Source organism: Pogoniulus pusillus, chromosome 19 (assembly GCF_015220805.1).
Source record: "Pogoniulus pusillus isolate bPogPus1 chromosome 19, bPogPus1.pri, whole genome shotgun sequence".
Taxonomy (NCBI): domain Eukaryota; kingdom Metazoa; phylum Chordata; class Aves; order Piciformes; family Lybiidae; genus Pogoniulus; species Pogoniulus pusillus.
In genome coordinates, this window is record NC_087282.1 from 11,297,946 (window position 1) to 11,311,497 (window position 13,552).

At 57.1% G+C, this 13,552-nt stretch overlaps 1 protein-coding gene across 1 annotated transcript in view; it reads left to right on the forward strand.

Moving 5' to 3' along the window:
- Positions 1-13,552, forward strand: part of BCORL1 (BCL6 corepressor like 1) — a 28,105-nt gene that overhangs the window by 10,875 nt on the left and 3,678 nt on the right. Inside the window, exons 3-12 of the mRNA XM_064159251.1 lie at positions 487-577; positions 832-3,405; positions 4,097-4,262; positions 4,655-4,735; positions 4,863-5,291; positions 7,413-7,642; positions 8,155-8,361; positions 9,085-9,251; positions 10,038-10,183; positions 11,205-11,282. Of these exons, the coding sequence (XP_064015321.1) occupies positions 487-577; positions 832-3,405; positions 4,097-4,262; positions 4,655-4,735; positions 4,863-5,291; positions 7,413-7,642; positions 8,155-8,361; positions 9,085-9,251; positions 10,038-10,183; positions 11,205-11,282 (4,169 nt within the window). The remainder of the gene's footprint in view (positions 1-486; positions 578-831; positions 3,406-4,096; positions 4,263-4,654; positions 4,736-4,862; positions 5,292-7,412; positions 7,643-8,154; positions 8,362-9,084; positions 9,252-10,037; positions 10,184-11,204; positions 11,283-13,552) is intronic.

Consider the following 13,552-nt stretch of genomic DNA (forward strand, 5'->3'; position numbering starts at 1 on the left):
ACAGGTTGGAGAAGGTGCCTGTGGAAGAAGAGAATGGACAGGATGGAACTGGAAGCCCGTGGTGGGGCTAAACAGGCAGCAGAGGGGACAGGAGCGGTGGTGTGGAGCAAAGCTGTGACATAGCACAGTTAAAGAGAGCCTGGCTGGCCCATGATAACACTGAGGGGGTCAAAACATCGATGCCTAGGGAAGGTCCAGAGAGCTTCTGGGCCATGGAAAAGGTCTTTAGGAGCCATAGAGGTTTTGAGTGAGAAGATGCTGTCACCTGGGCAGAGCTCCAGGGTGGAGTGACTGCAGTGGAGAGCAGTACTAATCACTCCTAACTCTGCAGAGGTCAGTACCCACTCTGTGAGTGGTGATGAGGAGCAGACAGACAATCTTCAAGCTGTCTTCTGTTCCACTGTCCCTCTTGGGGACAAGAAGGGGTGGGATACTTGAAGGAGATTACCTTGGGGTTTCTTCATGCTGTGTCTTATTCCTTGCTAGGAGAGCCCCCCTTTCTGATGAGGAGTCTAAAACAAGCAGCTCCCAGCATTTGGGGTCTCAGGAGTTTTGCGTCAGCAGCAGTCTTTCCGAGGTGAGCTCCTTGCACATGTGTCCAGGTCCAAAAAAGCCTTTCCCTGATGGAACAGGCCAAGAAAGAACATCTACCCTAGTGGATTCCATGGCTTCCTTCTTGAGACAGATGCCCCTGGGTGCAGTAAAGCAAAGTCACACTCTGGTTTGGCAAGAGCTGTTTGCCACCTCTGTGTCCTGGGTCGGGGGGAGCTCAAGAGAAAGTCCTGCCTGCTTGCACAGCTCTGAGGAACGCCTTCTCCCATCTCATTGCAGGTGGAGCTCACAGCAGTCAGCGGTGGTAGCGGCAGTGCCCAGGGGCTGGATGCTGATAGCAAGGTGGAGGAGAAGCTTGGGCCCAAGCTGGAAGAGCAGCCACCTGATCCCAGCCCGGAGTGTGCAGGAAAGACTGTGACAGATGATGGCCTCGGCCCTCTGGCAGGCCAAGGGGATGACAGAGGGCAGGAACCCACGGTCCCCAAAGCTGCCAAGCAGGAGAGTGGAGGTGCCGACGCTGCCTGGTCAGCCGCGGATGCTGCCAGCGACAAGCAGGGTGATGCCCCCGCAGCCTGCCCGGCGGCACCAGAGGGCGAGCCTGCCGAGACAGAGAAAGCCACCCCGAGCACCGTGGCACAAGGGCCGGGCGTGCTGGCCGAGGGGACTTTGTCTGTGGTTGTCTCCAGCTGCAGCACCTCCGCCTCCACCCCTGCCACCTTCACTCTGAACAGGGTGTGCTTCCCCTCCTCTCAGGCCCCCGCAATGCAAAAGCTGCCCCTGTCCTTCCAGACCGGAGCGGTGCTGAGCCCCAGTCAGTCGCTGGTGTACATCCCACCACCCAGCTGTGGACAGCCACTCAGCGTGGCCACGCTGCCAGCCACCCTGGGGGTCTCCTCCACCCTCACCCTCCCTGTCCTGCCCTCCTACCTGCACGAGCGCTGCCTGCCGGGCATCATCGCCTCCCCAGAGCTGCGCTCCTACCCCTACACCTTCTCCGTCACCAGGCCCTTGGCTTCTGACGCCAAAGTGGTGCCCGTGGAGGTGAACCAGATCAGCTGCCCTTCTCCCTCAGGGGCAAGTGGTGGCCAGGCTGCTGCCGAGGGCCCTGCTGCCCCCTCCACCACTGGCCCTTCGCTCTCCTCCAGCCAGCCTCCACCAGCAGTGACATCATGTGGATCCACTGCTCCCTCCCAGGGCACTGGAGCACAGGCCAGAGCCCCTGCAGCTCCCGACCCCCACGCCCCAGGGGCTGCCACGTCGCTCTCTCCTCTTAAGTCCCCTCCGCAGCTGGAGCGTGAGATGGTCTCCTCTCCAGAGTGCAGTGAGATGCCTCTGGACCTCTCCTCCAAGTCCAACCGTCAGAAGCTGCCTCCGCCCAGCCAGCGCAAGACACCACCAATGCCCATCCTCACGCCTGTGCACACCAGTGGCAAAGCTCTTCTCACCACTGTCCTGTCCAAGTCGCAGCGCGCAGCCCAGACCACGGGCAGCAGTGTCACCTCCTGCCTTGGCACCACCCCTCCCTTGGTCATCTTCCCCGAGTTCCTGCGCAACGGCGAGCAGGGCTCCTGGGTGAAGAACACCACTCTCATCAGCACCATTCCAGGCACCTACGTTGGCGTTGCCAACCCGGTGCCTGCCTCGCTGCTGCTCAGCAAGGACCCCGGTGTCAGCCTCAGCAGGGACCTGCGCCACCTTCCCAAGCAGGAGCCCATCTCCATCATTGACCAGGGAGAGCCACGCAGCTCTGGGGTTCCCTGTGGGAAGAAAGCCAACCAGGCCAGCACCGAAGGGCAGCAGGATCCTGCCAGGAGAGTTCTTCATGGCAGAGTTGCTCCTGGAGCTCCTTTGTGTCAATCCAAGGACATCTCCGCCTGGAATCCTGGCCAGGGAAGCGTGTACCCACGATGCCCCGTGAATGGAAAGCCTTCCAGTCCTCAGCTGCTGCCTCTGGGCTGGTCTCCCTATCACCAAACCCCACTGCTTTCCATTGGCATCTCCACAGCAGGGCAGCTGCCCCCAAGCCAGAACAGCTCGTGCAAGCCAGCAGGTGCAGGAGAGCTCCCAGCATTTTCCAACATCCAGCCCACAGAGTCCAGCAGAGCTGCCCAGAGCCTGCCTGAAGGGCTGCCCAGGCTCCCACCTCCGGAGCGGGAGCGGGAAGCTGCAGCCAAGAGCAAGAGCTGCCGAGCCTTGCCCAAGCTCTACGAGGAGTTGGCCAACACCATCCCGTTGGATGGAGTTCCACCTCTTCAGGCCAGCGCTTTGGATGGGAAAGGGGGGAAGGGGAAGCTGGACAACCCCCAGAAGAGTCCAGAGTGTGATCAACCGGGGACTGACTCCAGCAAGGAGGGCAAGGGACAGACTGAGGCTCCCCAGGGGAGCTGCAGCCTCAAGCAGCTGGAGGCCAAGCCCAAAAGCCAAGTGTTGGCAGCCTACTTGTCACATGAGCTGCCAGCAGGTGGGCAGCAGAGCCTGCGGGGGGGCTCAGAGGTGTCCACGGAGGGTCAGCACAAGGAGCCGGTCTGTGAAGGTCTCCAGGAGCCACCAGCCACAGAGCCCCTGCCATGTGTGCGGCAGGTGGATCTCTGCAGGGTCAAGAAAGAGCGAGTGGAGTGCGAGGTGCCCTTCACCCCTGTGAGCTGCCTGCGGGCTGGGGCTGCTCCCCAGGCCCTGGCCGAGGTCAAGCTCAAAGGGGCAGGGCAGGTGAAGCAAGAGGGCGGCGTGCGCTGCAAGGCCAAGCGGCAGCACAATGGGGACACCAGGCAGAGCCACAAGAGACTCAAGTGCCAAGCCCAGGACAGCGAGGAGTCCCCGAGCAAGTCAGGGAGCCAGGGCGTGCACAGCAAGAAGGTGGGTCAGATGGGCTGGGGGCCTTGGCTTGGGACAGAGGTTTTGGAGTGAGGAGGGAGGGCATCTGAGCACAGCAGGGCTTTCCACCCACGGTCTTTGGCCAGGTATTCATGTGTCTGTGACAGTAGGTGTCTAGAGCAAAAATCATAGAGTCAGAGAGTGGATTGGGTGGGGAGGGACCTTTAAAGGTCACCTAGTTCACCCTGCTGCAGTCAGCAGGGACATCTACACCTACAGCAGGTTCCTAAGAGCCTCGAACAACCTGACCTGCAATGGTGCCAGGCATGGGGCATCTCACACCTCTCTGGGTAACCTGGGCCAGGCTCTCACCACCCACAGGGTCAAACATTTCTCCCTTCTCTCCAGTCTGAATCTCCCTCTTTGAGTTCAGACCATCACCCCTTGTCCTGTCACAACAGGTCCTGCTCAAATGTCTGCCCCCAGCTTTCTTCTGTCCCCTTTAAGCACTGAAAGACCACCAGAAGGTCTCCCCAGAGCTTTCTCCAGGCTGAGCTATACTCGCAGCAGAGGACTCTCAGCCTTCCCATCATTGCTGTGACCTCCAAATTGACCTGGGGGGTGTCAAAGCCACTGGAGGCCACCAGCGATGCTGAGTAAGGGACAGGTCTTTGTCCCCTCTTCCTGGCTCCTGCAGCTGGGTCAGGCTGTGCTTTGTGTCCTCCGTTCCCAGTGGCGAAAGCACCACGAGAACCCACACGAGCTCAGCAGGAGGGACAGCCGGGCTGGGCTGGCGCTGGGGAAGGACCACAACAGCCTCAGGGTGAAGCGCAAGCGCAGGAGGCCAGCCAAGGCAGAGCTCCTGTCCTCGGCTCACCGCGGGGACAGCCACGAGGAAGGTACTTTGGGGGTGGCAAAGGGTGGGACATAGAATCATAGCATGGGTTGGATTGGAAGAGACCTCAAAGATCTTCTAGTTCCAACTCCCTGCCATGGGTGGGGGCACCTTCTGCTGGACCAGGTTGCTCCAGGCCTTGGAAGACCTCCAGGGAGGGGACACACACAGCCTGTGCCAGGGTCTCACCACCTTCTCTGCAAATGATTTCTTTACAGTCAGGCTGTGCTCCTCCGTGGAGCCAAACCTCTGCTCCCCTGGGGCTGAACAGCCTCTGCGGATGGTGGCTTCCCACAGTGGGTTGGGATCCAAGGCAGAACTCCACATGATCCCAGGCTGCCCTTCCCAGGGCAGAGATCTCTGGTGGGCATTCTCAAGGCTGGGTTTTGCTCACAGGTTACCTGGAGAAGAAGCCCAAGAACAACTTTCGGGATTTCATCCCGGTGGTGCTGAGCAGCCGCACTCGGAGTCAGTCTGGTGAGTGGGTGACAGGGGACAGCCCTGGCTGGGTTCTGAGCCCTGCCCTTTGCATGTGCCCTGCCTGGCAGCAGGGGGGCTTGTAGACCCTTGGATTCTGACAGCCTGGAATCCTGCTTTCTTGCAGGAAGCGTTGCTGGTTCTTCTGCTGGTGTGTCAGGGGAGTGCGATGTGACTGGTCAGGAGATTTTACCGTTGCTGGAGGAGGATCAGGAAGAAGAGGAGGAGGAAGAGGAGGAGGAGGAGACATCCCTGAAACGCCGCAAGCTGCGGAAGTCCCACAGGACGTCACGGTACCACAGCCGCAGGGCCAGGGACAGGTCCCTGGCCGAGAGGAGCAGCTGTTACACCAGGAGGACCCGGGAGCTGCCCTGGAGGGTGGAATCACCCAGGCAGCTGTGGGAGCCCGCCGAGGAGGAGGAGGAGGATGGCAGCCACACCAGGAGGAAGAAGAGGAGACGACAGAAAAGTCGAAAGTACCAGACAGGGGAATATCTGACGGAGCGGGAGGAGGAGCGAGTGGGCTACCCCCACCGGAGGAGGAAATCCAAAGCAGGTACCGTGGGGAAAGGGGTTCTGGGGCCGGGCTGGGGCTCAGCAGGTTGGGGTTGGTTTGGCTGGTTGCTGCTTTTGTGTCGTGTGGGGGATTTGGGGGTTTGTCGTTTGGGTTTTTGTTGCTGTCGTGACGAATCTTCGTCATTACCAGTGACTGCCATCAGCTCTTCGTGCAGAAACATCTCCTGCAGGTTGTGGAATAGGAGCAGCAGCTGATGGGGCTCACTAAGCACTGATTTTACCCTCGGTCTGGGTATGGGAAAACCAGCATGGGGTGAGGCAAGACAGTGAGATGTTTCTGGGTGAGCACAGACCGCGGGGAGTGTCACTGAGCACTCCTGGCTGAAGCAGGGGCACACGGAGCTGTCGCTATCCAGCTGGGCTTCTTTGTGCTTGGACCTGCTAAAGGCAGCCTGCACCAGGGAGCACAGAGGGAGAGAGGCATAACAAAGCCAGAGGGTCTGCAAATGGCAGAGGGACACCTGTCCGTGGTCCCTATCTGCTAGGAGGAGAAAGTTGTTCCTTCTTGCCCCTGTCTTGCTCCCTGCTCGCTCTCTACCTCTCCTGTAGCTGCCCAGGCTGTGGGGGCAACACCAAACCTGTGAGCAGTGTCTGTCTCCCTGAGGGCTTCTCTGCAAGATCCTTGATCCTTGCTTCCCAGCAATCATTTGTAGAAGGCATAAGGGCTGGGGGCTCTGCGTGGTGCTTGCCTTGGGGAATCTAGAGTCTGGGCATAATGTGGAAGCTGGAGATGCTGCTCCTGGAGGTCCACAAACCTGCCTTGGCCCTAGGGGCAGCAGGAAAATTCTGTCGCTGGAGTTTCTCCTCTTGATCTGTTGAACTAACCCTTGGGGCATCTCCTCACGCATCAGCTAGGAGTGAAGCAACATCTTTATTCCCAAAGCCCTGGAGAGAGCAAGGCTCGAGAGGCTCAGGCTCTGCAGATGCCTCCTCAACCCTTTGGGCTGTGCTGGGCCCTTTGTCACCTGTGTCACTCCAGCACCGATCATCTGGCAGAGCTCCCTGCATAGGGCTAGGCTGTTCTTTGCTCACAGGGCTTCACTTTCTCCTTCCACACCTTGTTTTCTCCTTGATGCTATGTCCTGGGGCTGGGATGTTGTTGGTTCAGGGAATCAGAGGGTCCACCCCTGCGTGGTGAGCACCCTGCAGCTCAGGATAACGTGGGGAAAACTGGATTTCACTCTAGGAACCTTGATGCCTCCTGCTTGCATGCCTAGGAACTGAGCTTTTAAGGTGCCAGGTGCCTCAAGGGAAGATGTTAGGGGGCAGGGCCGGGTCTGCAGGCAGCAGAACAGGGACGGGTCACAGGGATGGGTGCTATGTTTTCTGTCTCTCCATGGGGTGTCCAGGTGAGTCCTGGTCAGCCTCACAGGGAAGGCAGCAGCACCAAAGGGTGGGTTGGCTCCTGCTGGGGTCCCTGTCAGACCTAGAGAAAAGCCTTAGTCAACTATGGAATCACAGAATGGTTTGGGTTGGGAGAGATCTTTCAGATCATGGAGTCCAACCATGGACCCAGCACTGCCAAATCACCACTAAACCATGGCCCTCAGCACCACATCTCCAGGGCTTTGAAACGCCTCCCCGGATGGGGACTCCACCACTGCCCTGAGCAGCCTGGGCCAGGCCTTGACAACCCTCAAGGTCAATAAATTGTTCCTCATGTCCAACCTAAACCTTCCCTGAGACAAACTGAGGTCATAACCTCCTGTTTGGTCTCTTTGTTCCTTGTTAGAGACCAGCCCCAACCTGGCTCCAGCCTCCTTTCAGGGAGTTGTAGAGAACCAGAAGGTTTCCCCTCAGCCTCTTTTTCTTCAGGCTGAACAACCCCAGATACTTCAGGTGCTCCTCCTAAGCCAGTTGTGTGCAAGCCTCAGCTCTTGTAGGCTCGACCAGGACCTCTGCCTGTCCTTAGTTTTCTTGTCCGTGCTGAGTCCACCACAGTCTGTGAGTTGCTCTGCAGAGAGCGACACCGCTGTGGGTCTGGGTTTCTGGCGGTGCAGCCACCAGAGACGAGCAGTTGGCTTTGCCTGGTGGCAGAGATGGGGCTGCTGCTCTCCAGGGCTGTGCCCACCGGAGCTCCTCATTCCTGCTTCTCCTGCAGACTTTCGGTACCGGAAGCAGAAGGAGTCGGCGAAGGGCAAGGGCACGGAGCTGCGGCTGCGGAGCAGGCTGTCCCCGTCCCCCAGGAAATCCCAGGGGCGCCCAGACTGCCGCAATGGCTTCTACCTGGAGCACTCTGACAGCTCTCCTGCCCAAGAAGAGCTGGAGAAGCCATCAGGAAAACGCAAATGCAAAACCAAACACCTGGCAGGGATCTGTGATGAGGGGAAGGTAAGGCTGAGGCTGGGCAGTGGGGCAGGCGTGGGGAGGAGAGGGAGGAGGGAGGGGAGACCAAACTTAGCATGGTCTTTGCTCTCACTTGCTGTGACTTGCTCTCACTTTTCAGCTTCTGCTTTGTGTCATCAGGCCTGAGGTTGTCTTGTTCTCTGCTCAGTGAGGGTCCCCTTCTTGCAAGTTAGAGGCTGGTTCCTCAGGGAGGTTTTGGATGCCTTCTCCCTGGAGGTGTTCAAGGCCAGGTTGGATGGGGTCTTGAGCAACCTGGTCTAGTGGGAGGTGTCCCTGCCTGTGGAAAGGGGCTTTGGACTAAATGATCTGAAGGTTCCTTCCAAGCCAAACCATTCTTCGAACCAATAAATAGAGTCATGGGTTGAAAGGGGCCCTTAAAGATCATCTGGTCCAACCCTTTCTGCAGCGAGCAGGGACATCTTCAGGTGGAGCAGGGAGAAGGGGATTCCTCCTGCTCAGCCACCTGTGCCAGGGAGCTGTATCCTTTCCTTCCCCAGGGCAAAGGCTGCTGGAACCAGCCCAAAGCACGCTCCCCGAAGAAACCCCAGGACCTGTGGACACTTTGTAAGTCCCATCAGGTCAGCCCAGGGAGCTCCCCCGAGGTGCCCCCAGCCCAGCACGTTCCTCCCGGAGCTCGGCGGCTGATCGTCAACAAAAACGCTGGGGAGACCCTTCTGCAGCGAGCAGCTCGCCTGGGCTACAAGGTGGGTTGGGGCCCTTCTCTGCTCTCTCTCCTCTGCTGCCTTCTCCCTTTTCACAGAATCACAAAATAGTGGGGCTTGAAAGAGACCTCTGGAGATCATCCAATCCAATCCCCCTCCCAAAGCAGGATCACCTAGGGCAGGCCGCACAGGAACGCATCCAAAGAGACCTCTGGAGATCATCCAATCCAATCCCCCTCCCAAAGCAGGATCACCTAGGGCAGGCCACACAGGAACACATCCAGATGGGTTTTGAAAGTCTCCATAGAAGAATACTCCACAGCCTTTCTGGGCAGCCTGTTCCAGAGCTCCAGCACCCTCACAGCAAAGAAGTTTCTCCTCGTATTGAGGTGGAACTTGATGTATTCCTGCTTATACCTGTAGTTCCTTGTCCTATTACTGGGCACCACCAAAAAGAGCCTGGCACCTTCGTTTTGACACCCATCTCTCAGGTATCTGTAGACATTAGTAAGGTCCCCTCTCAGCCATTCTCCAGACTGAACAGCCCCAGAGCTGTCAGTCTTTCTTCACAGCAGAGATGTTCAGGTCCCCAAGTCGTCCCTGTAGCCTCTGTAGGACTCTCCTTTTGAGTTGAGGAGCCCAAAACAGGACACAGTATTCCAGGCATGGTCTCACCAGGGCAGAGTCGAGAGGGAGGAGAACCTCCCTAGACCTGCTGGCCACGCTTTGTGTGTGATGGAGCTGGCCATGCTCTCCTTCCTGCAGGATGTGGTGCTCTACTGCTTGCAGAAGAAGAGCAGCGACGTGAACCACCGCGACAACGCCGGCTACACCGCCCTGCACGAGGCCTGCGCGCGGGGCTGGATCGACATCCTCCACATCCTGCTGGAGCACGGCGCCAACGTCAACTGCAGTGCCCAGGATGGCACCAGGCAAGGCTCCGGCGGGGCGCAGCTGGGGAGCAGCCAGCGTGTGGAGAGAGGGCAACGGCTGGGGAGCACTGAGAAGCGTAGGGCAGGGAGCAGGGTCTCGTTTTCAGGGCTGTCGCTCGTCGCTGGGTTTGTCTTCATCCAAAACAGAGCTTTGCGAACTCTTCCAGTTTCCTCCTCTGTCATAGAGCCACAGAATGGTTTTGGTTGGAAGAGGCCTTTAAGCTCATGGAGTCCAGTCATGAATCAAGCACTGCCAGGTCACCCCTAAACCATGGCCCTCAGCACTACACCTCCGTGGCTTTGAAAGCTCTCCAGGGATGGGGACTCCACCACTGCCCTGGGCAGGGACTTCACAACCCTCATCAAAAGAAACTGTTCCTCATGTTCAACCTTAACCTCCCCTGGGACAGCTTGCAGCTGTTCCCTCTTGACCTGTCACTTGTTCCTGGGGAAGGAGACCAGCCCTCATCTGGCTCAAACTTCTTTTCAGGGAGCTGTAGACATCCTGGCAGCATCCCCTCAGCCTCCTGTTCTCCAGGCTGAACACCCTCAGGTCCCGTCGCTGTTCTCCAGATCCTTCACCATCTTTATTGTCCTTCTCTAGACCTGCTCCAGCCCCTCAATGTCCTTCTTGGAGTGAGGGCCCCAAAACTGAACCCAGGACTCAAAGTGTGGCCTCACCACTGCCCATGTCCTTCTGGCCACACACCACTGCTGATACTATTCTCGTATCATCCTGCTCCTCTTAAGGCTGTGCTCTCCCTGACCACCCTTCTGTCCCTGCAGGCCTGTCCACGATGCAGTAGCAAATGACAACCTGGAAACCATGTGGCTTCTACTCTCCTATGGTGCTGACCCCACTCTGGCCACTTACTCGGGGCAGACAGCAGTGAAGCTTGCCACCAGCGATGTGATGAAGCGCTTCCTCTGCGGTGCGTGCCAAGCTGGAGGTGCCAGGGCTTCCACCTTTCCTCTCAGGCAGCCTGCAGGCCAGACCTGGGTGTCAGGGGATTTGGAAGGGCTTGGCAGCAGGTGGTTGAGTCATTTTTAGCTCTGATAATGTAGAGATGGCAATGCTGTGGTTGCACAGCTAGGCAGTGCTGTGCAGGAGGCTTGGAGACACTGTTCCACCGCTCCTGGTCCTGCTGCATAACCCAAGTGAATGTATTTTTGCTGCTAAGTAACGATGCTTTCTACCCAGCACCAGCTTTGCCTGGCTTCTGCCCATTTGGCCTTGTTCAGAAGGACCATTTTTGGGTCCCTGTGGCCCACAGTGAAGCCACAAACCACTCGTGATGCTATTTGTGTGGAGGCAAGATGAGTGTGATAGCTTCTACTCCAGAACAAGGAAGAGACAGCTGGAGTCTGATGGTTATCAAACAGACACAAGGCAAAAAATCTCCTGATGAAATAACCTTGTTTGGCAGCTGCCTTCCTGAGCTCCTCCTGGCTCAGCTGTGCCTCCAGGTATTGGAGACATCATTTTGAACTCAACACAGCTCCAAGAACCAATTCCTAACTCACCTAGTGTGGTCACTTGCTCTTCCTTTTCACCTTCTATTTCCCATCCTCAGGCCTGGGGTCGTGCTGTCCTCTCCCTTTATTGAGTCATTAAGGTTGGAAAAGACCTTTAAGATTGTGAAGTCCAACTTTCTACCCAGCTCCCTCCATGACCACTAACTTGCAAGTTATCATAGAATAGAGTCATGGTCTGGGTCAAAGGGACCTTTCAAGGTCATCTAGTCCACCCCTCCCACATGGCAGTCAGCAGGGACATCTGCAACTAGAGCAGGTTGCTCAGAGCTGAATACAGCTCTGGCCACTATGTCTGATTGCAGTGTAGGGAAAGCAGCAGAGGTGATGTGGGTTGGGCAGGACCAGTGGGTGTCCATGCCAGCTGGGGGTGCGCTGTGACCAGTAGGTAAGGTCTAATCTTCTCCATTGTCTCTTCAGATTACCTGTCAGATCTCCAGGGACGCTCCGATGGAGACCCCCGGACAGCCTGGGACTTCTACAGCAGCTCCGTGCTAGGTGAGTTCAGGCTGGGACGTGGCAGCTGCAGTAGCAGGGCAGAGGGCAGCAGCGCTGCTTGATGACATCACTCACCCAGCTCTGTCCATGGGAGTTAGTTGCTCCTGAAAGGGAGTTTTCCTTTGGGAAGCTGCAGGGTGGTTCTGCCCTGTTTTTCTTTGTGGATCACTCCCAGCAGGCTGGATGTGATGTGCAAGATGAGACTCCTGAGTGCCCCTGAGGATCTGAGGGTCTTTGAATGTCACTCCTGGGGCACCTTGTTCTTGTAACACTTGTAGTAACCAGCCAGCAGGTCAAAACCAAGGCAGGCAGAAGACTTCCTTATTCCTTCGAGGTGTGGAAGTCTGGAATTCCAGAGCTTCCTGTTCCTTTCTTCTTTAGAGAGGAAGTCGTTGTCTGGGGAGGTTGTCTTCTTAGAGTGCCAGGCGTTTCCTAGCGAAGGCATCATTTGGACCTTTCACAGTCACTTCCTCAAAGTTGTGGTTCCCTACTCAGACGCCTGAGACAAGCTGCTGCTTTCTTCTCAGTGGTGCTCGCTGACTGCTTTGAAATTGACCCTTTTGTCTCAGTTGCCCTCAGCAGCCACCTGAGGTCACCAAGAGCAGATCCTTCCTCCCCCGGCACGGCAGTGCCTGCTTCTGTGCTGGAGCTGCTCCAGCTGCCATGGGCAGCTCAGGAGGAAACATCTCTGCTGCTTCAGGGCTTCAGTCCTCCAGCGTTTCCACCAGAGCCACCAGCTGAAGCACAAAACACTGCATCTCCATAAGGGTGGAGGAGAAATCCCAGCCCCCTGCTCCAGCTGTTCCTACTCTTTGCAGCAGGAACCTTGTCCACATCTTCCTTTGGGTCTGCAGATCTCTGGGGACCAGGAGATAACGAGGGAAGCTGGGGTGTGGGAAAGTCATCAGCGTCCCCATGCTCCTGCAGCTCCAAAGGCCCACTCCAGGGCTTTGTTCCACACCAGCATTGTTGTGCTTGATTGTCCCCTGTCCCTGGTACAGGATGTCCCTGTTCCTGTCGCAGCCTGTGCTGGACTGAGGGACAGAAGGGAGCCAGGAGGGTTTCCAGGACAGGCAGTGGCCCATCTCGGTGCCACTTTAAAGGGGGTTGATTCCTTTTTGCTGGGTCACTCAAGAAATGTTTTAGGGGGGTTGATGGTGGCATCTGAGCTTTGCCCAGCTGCCTAGCAGCCCTGTGCCCCTGTTCCACAGGAGGTTTTGAAGACTCAAGCACTGTTTTTCTGCTCCTCAGGGATTCGTTTTTTCCTTTGTCAGGACTGAGAACTGATTTGAGTTCTGTCCTGAGCCCCTGTTTGATCTGGTGTCTCCTCTCCTCTGCCATGGTTTCTCTCTTGAAAAACATCCTGCTGGGCACTGTGCTGCTTTGCAGAGCGCAGTGTGGTGGTGGGGGGAGCTTTCTTCTGCGGCACACAGGAGTCTCCTCCCGTGTGTGGTGCTGATCTTTGGGATGATGGGTTTATCTCCTCACCACCACCTTGGCTCTGGCTTCTCTCTGCAGAATCTAAACTCTGTATCCTGGAAGTCTGGGGAATTAGTAGCAGGACAAAACCACCCTGCAGACCCAAGACCCTCGATAATGAAACACTCCAGGCAGGAAGCCATTTTTCAGCAGGTGCTTTTTGGAGTCGAGCCCTGGATTTATGGTGTCTCTAATGGTTCCTCAAGTCTGCTCTTAGAATCATAGAATCAACCAGGTTGGAAGAGACCTCCAAGCTCATCCAGCCCAACCTATCCCCCAGCCCTATCCAATCAACCAGACCATGGTACTAAGTGCCTCATACAATCTTTTCTTGAACACCTCCAGGCACGGCGACTCCACCACCTCCCTGGGCAGCTCATTCCAATGCCAATCACTCTCTGTGTGCAGAACTTCCTCCTAACATCCAGCCTAGACCTGCCCTGGTACAGCTTGAGACTGTGTCCCCTTGTTCTGTTGCTGCTTGCCTGGCAGAAGAGACCAACCCCACCTGGCTACAGCCTCCCTTCAGGTAGCTGTAGCCAGCAATGAGGTCTGCCCTGAGCTTCTTCTGCAGGCTGCACACCCCCAGCTCCCTCAGCCTCTCCTCACAGGGCTGTGCTCCAGGCCCCTCACCAGCTTTGTTGCCCTCCTCTGGACACATTCCAGTACCTCAACATCTCTCTTCAGTGGAGGAGCCCAGAACTGGACACAGCACTCAAGGTGCAGCCTGAGCAGTGCCGAGCACAGGGGCAGAATAACCTCCCTTGTCCTGCTGGCCACACTGTTCCTGA